Here is a 14,560-nt window from a genome sequence, read left to right on the forward strand (position 1 = left end):
AATGGCCTACAATGTAGGGCCCTTCCCGTCTCTCTTTACCTCCCAGAATAAGATGTTTCTCTCTCCTTCACTAATTCTATTTCTCCTTTCCCTCAACTGTTCCCATACCCGCCCCCCTCTCCTCCCCCTCCCTAAGAGCCCATATAACCCGGCTCCTGCTGGAGAGAGCGGCCCAAGCTGCATATTAAAGTGTCACGTTTGACACCAATCTTAATACCGCAAAATGTACTAAGGTGTGTGTGTGTGTGTGTGTGTGTGCATGCGCCTGATATCCAACACAGTATAAACACTGTCTCAACACTGAAGCAATGACCCAGTCTTGACTGAGTGTGCACACACCTACGTATGTACACAAACGTCCGTTCCTGTGTCCTTAACCCCCTCATCTCTTATTGTCCCCTACAAAGTATATCAGCTTATTTCCCTCTTATCTATTTATTTAGCATATCACGGTGAAGGCGCCAAGCTGCTTTGCAAACAGTGTTGGTATACGAGATAAGAAGGGAGAATAAGCTGTCCGCATGCACACAACAAGCCTGGATTTGTTCAAACAGGTTTCACTGTCCTACTGTTTGTCCTCCTTATACAGAAATGTGCAAATGTACAGTCTGTGTTTCGAGCTGCAGCTACAGATGTTCATCTGAGAATGAGAGACAAGTATATGCAACTTTGTGTGTGTGTATGTGTGTGTGTGTGGGGGGACGACGACAAGCACTCGCTGATGAACTTACACAAAGGCAGAGCACAGTTCTCTGAGAGTTCAATTCAAGCAAATCTATGGAACTCTCTCTGTCTTTCTCTCTTAATCCCGCCCGTTTCTCTCCTCCTCCACATTCCACTTGAGAGGATGACAGAGGAAAAAGCTGAGCAAAGCGTTCACCTTTTGAACCTTTCTGGCGGTGATTCTACCGACTGAGGAGGGAGAGAGGGAGTCAGGGAGGGCGGCGAGGAGGAACTGTGAAATCCAGCCCTTGTTTCACGAGGAAACGCCTGGCCGGAAGGATAGTGTGTCTCTAAAGTCTGCCAGGGAGGGAGGGCCGGCCTCCAGGTTAAAATCGTTTCTCTAAAGCTTTGTAGAAAAACTGTGGACTCAATACTACAAGATGGATATCAGACACACATGATGTGCCACTGTAAATAAAAATGGGACAAGGGAGAACTATTTTGGATTCTACTGAATAAACTTCTTTTATACACAAATCTCCATCTTGTCAATTTATATCATCAACTGAATGATTTTCTGCCTGTGAAGAATTATTAGATTAGATTATTTGTGTAATTTTGCTGTACAACAGGTAACGTTTCTGAAGCGTACTTGTTTTTATAGTCCTCGGCGTGCGACTCTGTTCTCATAGGCTCAGTTGCATGCATGCCATTTCCTAGATGTTGTGCACGAGTGTGTGTATGTGTATTCATCCGAATGTCTATGTGCCCCAAGGGGTGTACATATGCCGTCACTGCGTTGTGTGTGTGTGTGTGTGTGTGTGTGTGTGTGTGTGTGTGTGTGTGTGTGTGTGTGTGTGTGTGTGAGTGGAGGGCCCCGGCCAGCTGTTGCAGTGTGTGCATAAACACCTTGTTAGGGCTTAGCGAGCTAAGTGTTAATTGGGGTGGAAAGAGTCGATGAGCTGCCCTGCTATCCCATGTGACTTACCCCGTCTCCGCAGTGGAAAACAAGAGGGCAAACTTGAAATTGCTCTCTGTGTGTTTTTCTCTCTCTCTCTCACACACACACACACACACACACACACACACACACACACGGAAAGGGACTACTACTCTGTCTCCTGTCTCACAGCTCATTCTATGTTCCCATTTAGCCCGAGTTTTTCTCCATTTTTCACTCTCTCCAAATCTTTTTCCACAGTGAATCTTTCCATTCCTCCTTGCTCTGCTGGTGCTTCATCCTTCACTCATCCTCTTCTTCTTTTTGCTCTCATATCCTTCTTCATCCATCCATCTATCTTTTCCTCCTTCTTCCCTCACTTTCATCCCCCCACTCTTGCACCTCCTCTCTTCTATTTTTCTCTTTCTCACCAACTCCTCCATCCTTCTCCTCAGACAGTAAAACTCTGGCAGTATGTCTGTGGTGCATTAGATCAACTGAAACCATTCCCTTGTCCAGTGTGTGAGGACAGGAAAAGTGTGTTAGTAATAAAAAAAAATATGACATGCTTTGTTCCGAGCTCTGGTCCTGTTCCTTACCATGCCCATTGAGCGGCTGCCTGGCGGGGAGCTTGCCCTTGCGAGGTGTCGAATGGCAGGAGGAGGAGGCCGAGGCTTGGCTGCTGCTTCCCCCGCCGTGAGAGTGGATACCACCGCCGTTCCTCACCTCCTCCTCCTCCTCCTCGTCCTCCTCCTCCAGGTCCTCCTCCTCCTGGGAGCTTCCGAAGTAGGCCATGTTGCTGGGCAGGGCCGATGAACCTGAGTGCAGAGAGGTGGAGGAAAGGAGGAGAAAGGGACACGAGGATGGAGATGAATAATGAAGCGGTAAGTTGGGGGAGGAGAAAGGAGGGAGGGAAATGAAAAGAAAAGGAAAAATTACAATTTGAAATAAGAAATCACTATAAAAAAAACACAGCTTTAGTGCAGGTAAACTCAATATGAGATATTATCCTATTTGAACACAATACACCTTTTTTGAGACCCCCAGTTGTGCATGTATGGGGGAAAAAAAATCTCTTTTTTCCATTCTAATGTCAGACATTACAGATGAATCAACATCAATATGTAAGTGGCAAAAAAATTATGTAGAAAATAGAAGTTGCTGAAGGGTTTGTGAATGATGGTGATTGAGCTGCTGTTTTTTTTTTTTTTGGTTTTTTTCATCTGTTATTATCCCAGCTGGTGGCCTATTGATGCTGTGTAAACTGCTCTGCACATTGCTGAGCCATTGTTGCACCCGCTCACACACTAAAAACGCATAAACATACACAATGGCACAATGTTTGAATGATTTGCAAAGCCATGGCAGTTTTACTTTACAACACGCATTTTGCACTTTGCGTGAATCAGGCCAAACCTCTGTCAGCTCCTGAAATCTCACACTGATAAGCTGCATCTATGGAAATATCATTTATCAACTGACCTTGATCTTTGTTCCTGGTGTTTATCATGTTATCCATTATCCACATCCCTTATCCTGTTTTTGGTTTCTTGTTGCAATGTTTTGTAAATGTCGCTGCGAGACATTAGTGTTAGTGGTGCCGCTTCTAGCAAGATCACTGGTGCGGGGGAGAGGGAGGTGATGACTTGTAACACATTCTGATAGCTACAACTGAAGCCAGAGCATTAGGAGTATATAACAAGTCATCTTCCCACGGAGACGCTCGATGTTGACAGTTTTATTGAGACGCATATACTGTACATGTGCTCAAATATCTAACTCTGTAAAAGAGTTACTTTAGAAACCAAATAGTCTCTCTCTCTCTCACTGCTGAGCTAATCCCAAATCTGTCGCTTTCACTCTTCCAAAACAGGATTACTGTCAATCTCTCCCCCTATTGGAGAAGAAAACTGACATTCTCTCTCTTTCCTCTTTCTGTCACACTCAATCACTTTCATTGTCATCTCTGAGAAATCTAGCTCAATACATGCTGGAAGGAGGCAAATGGTGTTTGGCAGTGGATAGCCTATAATGTTACCTCAGTTAGCTGAATGTAGACACACACTCACACTCATAAAAGGTCATAAAGCCCAAAACTATGTTATTAAATCTCATAATGTTGCACTCATAAATCAGTGTGCAAACAGCTGCTCCAGTCATACAGATGCAGGACTAAAAAAATAAAAAATAAAAAAAAGTAAAAAAATAAGGCAGCCTTGTGGTGAGCAGCAGTAGTGCCTGGCACCAAGTGTTTGGACAGAAATATAAAAATATATAGACATGGGCTGAGTTGTAAATCACTTTTACTGTATCATGTGCCAGTGTGCTTCCAGAAACATCACAAAAAAAATCATTTAAGCACTGTGCTGTCCATTGCCACTGAATGAACTGTTCTGATAGCTTGTGAATTGACAACCAAGTGGAGCGTCCCATCTCTGACCGCAAGAAGAAAATCAGCAGGCTATGCACTCCGTAAACTGTCTTGGTACGTAACAACATCTGTGTGTCCATTTTCTTTTACTTACGTGGACTGATTGTGAGTTATTATTATTATAGTATAAAATGAAAAATCAGCATTAAAGAATTCAGAAAAATACCTGAATGCATCGTACTGGCTTTGGCTGAAGGCAGGAATGAGTTTTTGCATCAAGCAACAGATTTCTCCCTTGTCTCTCACAGTGAACATGGACAGTATGAAGAAGGAGGAGGACACACATTCTGCTACCATGAGCCCTTCCTACTTACATGCAGTATGGGCACCACAAACTATTCTTGATTGTTAGCCATGTACTGCTAGAAGCTAAGTGAGGGGCTGTGTATATGAACGTAACTGCGTGTGACCTTCAGCAACTAACAAAAGGTCGGAACAGATCTACAATTCTACAATTAGCATTTTGAAATTTTCTATGACTGTGTGTCTGTGACTGTGAGTTGACAAGAGCGAGCGGTTATGCAACACCCTCATAGCTTTGATTAAATCTGGTCTGTTTATGAGCAGGAAACACTGGATTTTATGAAGTTGTGAGTCGTTTATGACTAAATCGATTGCATGAAATGAGCAACTACTGTGGTTTTTATTACCCTTTTAGGGTGCACAGTGTTTAAAGGGCATTAATGGTAAGCAATGTGTGATTATGTCTCAATTAAAATAATACTAAGCTTCTAAAAATGAAAAAAAAAACAGGCTGAATTCAGCTAGCCTGCATTAAGCTACAGAGAGTACTTAAAATCACACAGAGCGAATTAGGAATTAGCTGGGGCAATTATTTAATTAGCGCACTTGTTATGGAGGGTGCTGAATACTTATCTTAGATTTTACACATTCAATATATTATTAAGTGGCCCTAATTAAAATGTAAAGATAACACAAGCATCGGGACACCAAAATAATTCAATTTTCTAACAGAATTATATGAGGGATACATTTTGTATATATTAGAACAAGCCAGAAATTAGCAGCAAAACTACACAAGTCATTCACGAGGTGTCTCTTTGGACAACAGGATTTAGATTGAAGGGAATTTGCTCGTTCATTAGGTCATCAGTCAAAATTATGCAACCGCGCACCGAAGCTGCTAAGGGCTGAGTAACTGTTTAGTAACCAGCCTTGTGTAATCAATATCTGTGTAAATGTGACACACACACACACACGAGCTCACCCAAACACATCTGCAACAAAGAGCTTGGCTTGGATACACTAAACATTTGTGTGTAAGTGTGTGCGGATACACTCAGTACTTAAATGACACCCTGACTAAGCCTGGGCTTTCTAATGACAAAGGAGAAGACATGGTGCAAGGCTTAGCTGCTGCTAACCTGCACCACACACACCAGAGTACTGTTGAATCCTGAAGCAGTCTCCTTTAGATAAGCCTACACTGCAGAATAAAAATAGTCTTTAAGACAACACAGTTGCACAAAAGCTAGAAAATCCCAGTTCTTTCTGTACCAACAAGCTGCTGTAAATCAACTTCCTAAATGATGTTGATGTGACAGATTATTTTCTCCCTCTGTGATGAGAACATAAGCATATTGAAATCATTATTCCAACATTCTTTTCTTTAACTACATCTTTGAACAGTGCACTAACAACAATTACTGGCCAGTCGGGGGACCTGTGGTTACCACATGTCACTCCACATTTATTTTGCAAGCTTAGTTTAAATATCATACTCATATCAAAGCTTTCCAAACACTAAAAAGTAGAGCCTGGAAATAATAAGTCTTGTTGTGCCTTGGATCACACTTTTCACACAGCAGCTCTGCCAGTTTCTAATTATCTCCTCAGAGAGCTGGAGAGAGGAAAATCTGTAGTGGCAGCAGATTCCCTGAACAGATATTAATGGAGTTTTACCTGCTCTCTTTAACTTCTAACGGAGGTCTATAGGGCGAAAAGTAACTGTTGGAGAACAGTGAAATATGGCTTTTACATAATCCACAGTAACCCGCGTGGTACGCGCTGTTTCTCTGCAGGCGGGGATAGATTCTCCCACTGCTTCTGGTAAGTAAGAAGCTCTGAAAACACAAGTCCAGTGTGTGTTTTTGTTGTAGTTTCTTGGCATACAGCAGCTGAAGTAGGATTCAGATAATCATAAGTGGCTGAGCCCACGTAGCAGTGACTTTTTGTAGCAAAGTCTAATTTTCTGGCTTTTAATCAGTGGATCAAGCCTTTAGGGTTGGGTGACAAACACGCACATGCATGCACGCACAGACACACACACCAACATATGCAAAAAGCCACACACATGCATCTAAAGACGCACAAACACAGGAACAACAGAGACACCTCGTTTATCTTGGCGACAGAGCAAACGCTCCTCTCTTAGACCAAACAAACACACCGAGGCGGCACACACACTGGCCTAATCAGCTTCTAATGACTCGCTTCATTAGCTAAATGGCTGTAATTTACTGCCCTGAACAGGGGTCAGCGGGCCAATGGCAAACAGACCTCAGGGGGACCCAGGGGCAGAAACGGAGGGAGGAGTGGGTGTTTGTTTGACGGCTGCAGGGGTGGTGGATATGATATAAGTAAAAATGTACAAACACAGCAGGAGGAAGTGTGTGCGCCTTTACAGTACTTTCATCCATCCAAGGTAAGGTTTGGGGTTTAGGATTAAATGCATTCAATATAAGGTCTGAAGAAGTTTGGCAAGAAAAGCTTTCATATGGAGTAAACTGAAAAGAGGTTTGCAACAAAGTGTGAAAGAGAGAAGAAAAGAGTAGACACAGAAAGAAATAGTGTTTTTTGAAGCTGCAGAATGCTACAAGACAAAGACCTAACAGACTGAAACAGATGTCACGACCTCTGATGTATTCAAGAAAAGAAAAAATTAGTGTCTAGGATTCTGGAGAGAGAGAGAAGGGAGAGGAGACAAAGACAGACGAACACACACAGAGCGAGCCTGTCGAACACATCTAGTGGTCAAATACTGACCACTTGCATCCCGACTACAGGAGTGGCAGCAATACTTCCGGGGCCAATACCAGAGATTTACAGAACCCATCTCTGGCACAGAAACCCTGAATCCATCAGCTCCTACAAAACACACACAAGAATACACATACATACACAAGCATATGGTGAAAAAAAAAAAACACAACTCAGTCCTTCTCCAAGATCTCCAACAGGGCTTGAGCCCAATCCCCCAATTACACCGGCTTTTCATCCACCTCATTCCAACCGCAGACAAATCATAATTAGGTCTGAAAGAGTCTATTAGGATTGTCATTTTTAACGGGGCTTTGGGTGGGTGGGGGGGCATAATTACAAACCCTCCATTCTCTGGCTACCCTTCTTTTGTCCCCTTAACTGGAACTGAAACAATGAGGACAATTTAAATAGTCAATCAAGAGGGTTTAGCTGCCATGGGGACATATGGACGTGCTGACTTAGAACAAAATGCCGCATGTGCGCACAGGAAGCGGGAGGCCTGTTTTTAAGAGAAGGTCAGACAAATGTAGGTTTTTTAGGCGTGGAGAGGAAAAGTTATCTCCTACAGCTAAGCTCTGCCAAAACTCTTCATCAGTCTCTTAGAGGAGAAACAGAGAGAGAGAGACTAAGAGAGGGATTACGCCTCCAATTGACATTCCTAGATGTCAGCGAAACCATTAACCCCACAAACAGTGGCTCTGCTCTTGGAGGAGAATGCAGAATCAGTCGGTGTTGCATTACCAGCTTCTGCACAGCATCGTCTGTGACAAGGAAGTCACAGCTCCACACAAACAGTTTCTAGGATTTTAATCAAACGGCAGGCATACATTAGAGGGAGAGAAAAGTACCTTATCCCTAAGGGAAATTCAGTTGTCACAGCAGCAACGCACTTGAGAGACACACGAGTAGCTGTTGGACTCGAAAATCTATTCCCAGGAGTAAGAATGTGTTTCTAGTTAAGCGAGATTCTCAGAGAATAAAAATACCATCAAACAAAATCTGATTTAACAATCCAGCGACAAAGATAAGAGGTCCCGAACATAATTCCCTTAATTCCACATTTGTCTCACACGTGTAATCACGTACTCGGATTCTGAGGTCTTTGGTTCACTAGGTCACAGCCTCGGGGTTATGTAAGCAGAGCAAAGACGCCGGCCTCGCTGAACCCAAGAGAGAGACAGAAAGGGAGAGAGAGAGAGAGAGAGAGAGAGAGGCACCACACTGGTGCTGGCGGACATGGAAGAAGGCCCAGAGGGTAAAGAGGTGAAAACAGCAGTGGTGCACATGTACACTGGCACACTGACACATAGCCACAAAATCACAGGAAAAAAAAAAAAAGAAAAAAGAAAATCACACTCCTGGAAATCAGTCTTATGTAAGAGACTCATTTCCAGAGTGTGTGCAGACAGTTGTTTATTTACTCCGTAATCTATTCTTATCTCATCTATGTCAATGTGTATACTGTGCGTGTGTATGAGTGTGTGCATGTGTGTGTAAATATTTTTGAGATATTTGTTAAAATATTAAGTGAAGGTTAGAAAAGGTTAGAAAACAACCAATAACCTGTTTACCTCCATGACAACAATCATTCCTTAAAAACTTGGGCTTTTAAAGTAATTAGTAGGTTGTCCGAAGAAACGAAACCCCTAGAATGACGAACACGACGCGGAGCAGGCACATAATCTGAATCTATCCCACTGCTTCACTCTGCTCCTCTCAGTGCTGCCCCCGCCCTGACAGCGGCGGCACTACACCCTGTAGGTTACCAGAGGCAGACAGGGCCAGAGGCAGACTGTCTGGCTACCACCCAAATGGCTTTCTCCATGGATATAAACAGCCCAACTACAGGCCTGGACCACACATAAACACCAATCTGAGAACACAGGCAAGGGATGAGCACTCTGGCTTGTGTGTGAGTGTGTGCGTGCGTGTGTGTGCGTGTTTGCAGGAGAGAGAGATTGAGATAAATACAGAATATAGGCCCTAGACAGTGTGGGTGGTGAGCATACATGCTGTGCATCCTTCTATACAGTAAGACAGGAATCTTGTTTTTCACTTCTCTGTCCAGTTACTCCCACGTTGCATCAGAATAATTTGGCACCCCTGCTCCCCCCTGGAGGAATTAAAAATAACTTTTCCGCAGATAAAGCAACAATACTACCACCACCACCAGCAGCCAGCCAATCCATTATCATGGAAAAACAAATCCCAAAAGAATAAAATGCCATCATTTACAAGCTTGAATTGGGTTGCTGTAATTTCACAACACTGAGGGACACAAAAGCTCCGTTAGCACAACATTTGTTTCTCTTTTTGTTGCTCACTTTATCGCTTCAAATCCTTCATGTTCTAACTACTTTTATGTCGCTGTCAGAATGAGTGATGGATAGAAGCCTTTGGGGTGGATGCGTAATGTTTATCAGATAAGATAAGCAAATACTGCAGTGGGTGTGTGGGGTGTGTGTTTACACACTATGAACGTTTGACCCGAGATGAATCCCAGAAATCTCCACTGACGGGACTTCAGGCTGGAAATGGTGCTAAAGGCCCCCGTTATAAACTTCAAAAACATACGTCTAAATCAAATTGAAAAAGAGAATTACAGGGATAATGGATTTGAGATTTCCATAACACAGCTAGCAAATCTGTCGGAAGCATTTTGGGAGCAGACATGAAGGAGCCTAATGTGTGTGGTGGTCAGATCACCAGAGACATGTATCAGAATCCTAAAGGGGATTGGGGGAGGGGGGCGTGCGTTCAGACGATATCAAAGACTTGAGTCGCTTTGAAAAGATTAAACAGGGTAACACAGATATCCTCATAGGCTGTGTCACGTCATACACCCTGGATGCTGAGTGCGGGGTGCAGGTACACACGGACACACACACACACGCACGCTCGCGATGGCAGGGCACACAGGAAATAAGGAGGAACGGGCAACATCAGTGGTGAGCATGGATTTTCACTCATGCACACGCTTGGATACACACACACACACACACACACACACACACATACACACACACAACCTCAAGGGCTCTGCTGACATTCTCCCATGTCCCTATCTTGGTAAGGGTCCCAGCATATGGGTCATATGAGAGGCCAAGGGGAAAAACAGAGCAGAAGAAGCCCGCACAGGAAAATGTCATCCTCACAGCATGGATAGGACACACACACACACACACACACACACACACACACACACACACACACACACACACACACACACACACATTATGCATATACACACAGAGCTAAACTGGGTCTATAAATACAGCAGTAAAGCAGGGAGCGGCAGAGTGGAAAAAGCCCAGTGGAAAACCATTCAATCGTTAGCTTAGCAGCCTAGCTCTAAAATTAGCATTAGCAGCGTAGTACAGCAGAGCTTGCACACACAAGGCCTAGAAATCAGCTTGCAAAGCACCAATCCTCACCTTAATTATAAAGAAAGAAAGCAGCAAAACTGAGTCAGGACCAGCCACCTGCACCTCATTAGTCTACCACTCCACATATAAGGGGTGGGGTTAGTTTAGCACCCAGAGCTTAGAATAATCTCAACTTCAAAGAAGATGGTACATTATATCCTTAGCCTATGTAACATCTTGGCCTATATATGCAAATCAAAGCCCCTCTCACCGACGGCTTCAGTCACTTTTAGCAACCTCCAATTATATGTTCCTGAATGAGCCCTGTAAGGTTAAAATGACATTCCATAATGGGAGTATTCTCATCAGAGCAGCAACGTATAGCCATCACGTCCCAACAGACTTGAATCTAAATTCGCCTCTTCTGAATCTTTAGCCTACTTTGTGAAATGGGCAGAGGTTAATAATGATAACAGTAAATTAATCTGAAGCGGGGGGTTTTGTCTTCCAAATGAGTTAATTCTGGTTGCGAGGGTATGTTAAAGAAAAAAGGTGAGCAAGATATTCAGCAAAGGATAACACGGAGATAGCAGAGAGAAGTCAGAGCCAAGGTTGTTTGAGAAAATTGCCATATGTTTTTTTTTTTTATTATTATTATTATTCAGGCCTTGAATATGACACTCCCTCTTCTTTCATGTTCTCATATTCCTTCACAATAAAAAGGACGATTTAAATGACGAGTTAATTTGACCTAATGCGCACAGGCACTTTATTTGGGAGTGTGATAGCATCTGCATATAACCTAAATAGTTTTCCCTGTTAAGACACCAATAAACAATGCTGCTGTCTGTGGCACGCACACACACACATGCACACCAAACTGCTAATTGTCCTGCCACGGCTTTTACAGTTAATTTGACATCAAAGGTGCTACATAGTGTCGATGAACCTGTGTGGTGTTTGCAGTGTAGTGTGTGTGACTGTGTGAATCCCCTATGCACAAACAGCTGCTGTGGTAGAAGGTGATAGGGAGGGTGTTAAAGAGACACATAGTTGTTGAAAGGTATGAGGGGGAGATGTGTAAGCTGATGAAATGCAGGATAACCTTAGCCTTGGGCAACTGCACAGATATTTGTAGTATGTATATGCGGTTTTGTCTGTGTGTATGTGCGGCCGGTACGTGATTAAAACCTGACTTAACAGAACCTATTATCTGTACTGCTCATGTGTGTATCTTTGTGTGTATGTATGTGGTGTCTGAAATAAAGAGCAGGGCAAAGTGTTAAACCACACTTCAGGTTTCCCTTTAGATGTTTACGTGAGATAATTCATTTCAGAGTAACCAAAACGTCAGCACTGAGCTGCACATACCGTATGACAGGTCTTGGGAATGCTTCATTCTGATATTTGGCAGTTACTGGGTGTGTTCATACGCTTGCTATTAGACAGTTAAATGTTGCAGACCTATCCGAAGACAGCTAAACAGTAGCAGAATGCTGTCCAGCCTCAGAGGTAATATGTAGCAGAGACCTGTATAAAAACCCTCTAATATTAGAACAAGACATATCGGCTGCTTTCTTGTTCAACAACACCCCTCCAGCTCTACTGCTGCTCGTAGGTGTGCATGTAATTATGTCTCCATCTGCTCCACTCCGCAGTGTCTTACCTCTGAGGCAGAGGAAGGTGAGAAAGTCCTCCGTCTTGGGCTTGCGCCTGGACAGGTCCTGGATGGAAGAGGACAGCGATGAAGAGGAGAGCAGCGAGAGGGATGAGGAGGGCACAGTGGCCAGGCCGGTGTTGAGGCTGCCTGGGTCGGCCACTTTCACGGGCGTAGTGCTGGGAGAGTTGGGCTGCGACTGGGCGAACTTCCTCTGAGCCTGGAGCCGAGGCCTGAGAGGGAGGAAACACACGAGGAGGGAGAGTGTGAACAACGTGATATGTGGCGTTTAATCACAGCTGAGCGTACCAGTGTTCAACAGATAGGTGAGGGCAACCATGACAAGAAGACTGCCGTGACTGCTTCAGATAACAGATGGAGTTCATCAGATTTTATACTCTATGTTCACATGAAAACAACTATGGACTTATTTGTACAATAAATCACAAATAATTTAAAATAATAAAATACTATTATACATTTTGAAATGCACACACAGAGAAGCTGCTATTATATTAGCCCAGTGTAATTACAGTAGACTTTGTGTACCTGGTGTGTTGTATGAGGCATGTGCTGCTGATATCATTAATCCCTAGACATCTTGTTGTCTGCAGCTGATTAAAATCACACTTTTACACACATACACACACACTCAGTCTCTCTCATAGTTTTTTATTATTATTGCTGTGGCCCTATGACTATTGTCTCACTGTGGAGTGGATTGCTGCGACAATTACCCTGTAGTGAAGAATGGCTCGAGTGTGAGCCCATCATGATCACTTGGATGTGCAGGCACCCACACACTCACCGGCTGACATGGTCATTCAGCGAGTGTGTGTGGGTGTTTGAATGTAAATGCGTGTATTTACATGAGTAAATTACAGGTGCACAGAAACACACACATGTAGCAGTTGCTATTTTAGTCCTGTTGAGCTCTAGTGAAAGATAATTAAGCCATCTATAAGGCAGAACCAGAGCCGTCAGTGGCAGCTGATAATAACCAAACACACAGGAACCATCTGCCAAAACAACCTTGCAGTGCCAGAGAACAACTTAAGATTCCACATCTCCCTATCTCTTCATTCTTTTCCTCTTTTGCTCCCGTCTCTTTCTCTCTTTCCACCATTTTCCCCTTTCACTCTTTCCCCCTCAATGTTGTGCTTGCTTTCCTCTGCAGTCCGCAAAGCCTTTGAGATGTCTTTCATTTTTCTCTCTGCTTGCCTCTTTTCTCTCTTTATTTCACAGTGTGTGTCAGTGGAGGCGAGGGACAGAGGAGAATATTAAAGAAGCGGATGTCTGAGAGAAAGCGATGGACTTACTTGCCACACCGCCTCACAACACAACACAAACACACACCTGTGTGTGGACATTCACTCTCACACACCCCTGATATGTAGACACATGCACGCAGATACACAAACCATTAAAGTCTTCGACTTGTCAGATGCCACATGAACCAGCAAGTGACCTCAATCGATTAGTGCTACCGTGTGTGTGTTTGCGCATGTGTGTGTGCGTGAGTTACGCTATAAATGTTGAGGAGTAGTTATAGAAGCAATGTGATATCCTGGTATTATTTGTCAATTTGCCGCGGACAGGATTGAAGTAAGGGAAGATAGGATCATGTCTGGACATCACCCACAATGCATTTGGCGCAGCCACTGAAAGGTGCAGAGCCCCGATTACGCTTCAATCAGAGAGAACAGTGCGGTGTCAAAACGTGTCAATTTCCTGCCGTGACATGGGTGTAAGCTCGATACGTGAGAAATTGAGAGATGATTGCACACACATTGTCAAAGCGTTGCATTTGGGCACAAGGTGTGAGAAAACTGAACACATCTCTGTTTGCACACGCCCAGTTTGTTTACAGTCAAACACTCTGTAAACAAAATCATACGACTGTGATCAGCTTGGCAGTTTATAAGCTGGAATTCAGCAGTACACAAAAGTGGTCTGCATTTACACAAATCTAAATCGGCTTTGATACCAAACTTCAAAAACTTGCGCCATGCGCATCACTGAAAACATTTTCTCTCCACACACACAAATCACAGTTTTAGCCTCCAAACAATTGAGACAGTGAATAGTTTAATAATTCTACTGAGTATAAGGTATTATAAAGCTGCCTCATGCCAACATTCAGCTAAAAGATACACACAGGAGGTACTGTTTTCCCCTGGTATTACGAACAAATAATGTTCTATTCAACTAGAAAAACAACACAATGGGGGCAGGTGCCACTTCATGCGAGACGTGTGTGTTTGAAAAATAAAAGGAAAAAAATAGAGCAAAAAGGCACATAAATTAAAGAGTTGAAGAGCAACCAAAGAATGAAAAAGGGATCAAATAAGCGATACAGAGAGCTGTAGTGTAGTGTGTACAGTTGCCAACCGGTTTAGATGAAGGATCAAATAGTAAAGGGTGGTAAGTTAAAGAGACAGGAAGGGACATATAAACGAGACTATAGATACGTCAAATGAAGGGGAGGAGGGGTGGGGTGG

At 43.5% G+C, this 14,560-nt stretch overlaps 1 protein-coding gene across 1 annotated transcript in view; it reads right to left on the reverse strand.

Moving 5' to 3' along the window:
- jarid2b (jumonji and AT-rich interaction domain containing 2b) overlaps positions 1–14,560 on the reverse strand; it is a 104,968-nt gene that overhangs the window by 20,263 nt on the left and 70,145 nt on the right. Inside the window, exons 4-5 of the mRNA XM_023412137.2 lie at positions 12,069–12,292; positions 2,203–2,421 (exon numbers count right to left, since the gene is read on the reverse strand). Coding sequence (XP_023267905.1) covers positions 2,203–2,421; positions 12,069–12,292 — 443 coding nt within the window. The remainder of the gene's footprint in view (positions 1–2,202; positions 2,422–12,068; positions 12,293–14,560) is intronic.

This window comes from Seriola lalandi, unplaced genomic scaffold (genome assembly GCF_002814215.2).
Source record: "Seriola lalandi dorsalis isolate HSWRI2012SDOR001 ecotype SW California unplaced genomic scaffold, Sedor1 jcf7180002054476, whole genome shotgun sequence".
In the NCBI taxonomy this organism is placed as follows: Eukaryota; Metazoa; Chordata; class Actinopteri; order Carangiformes; family Carangidae; genus Seriola; species Seriola lalandi.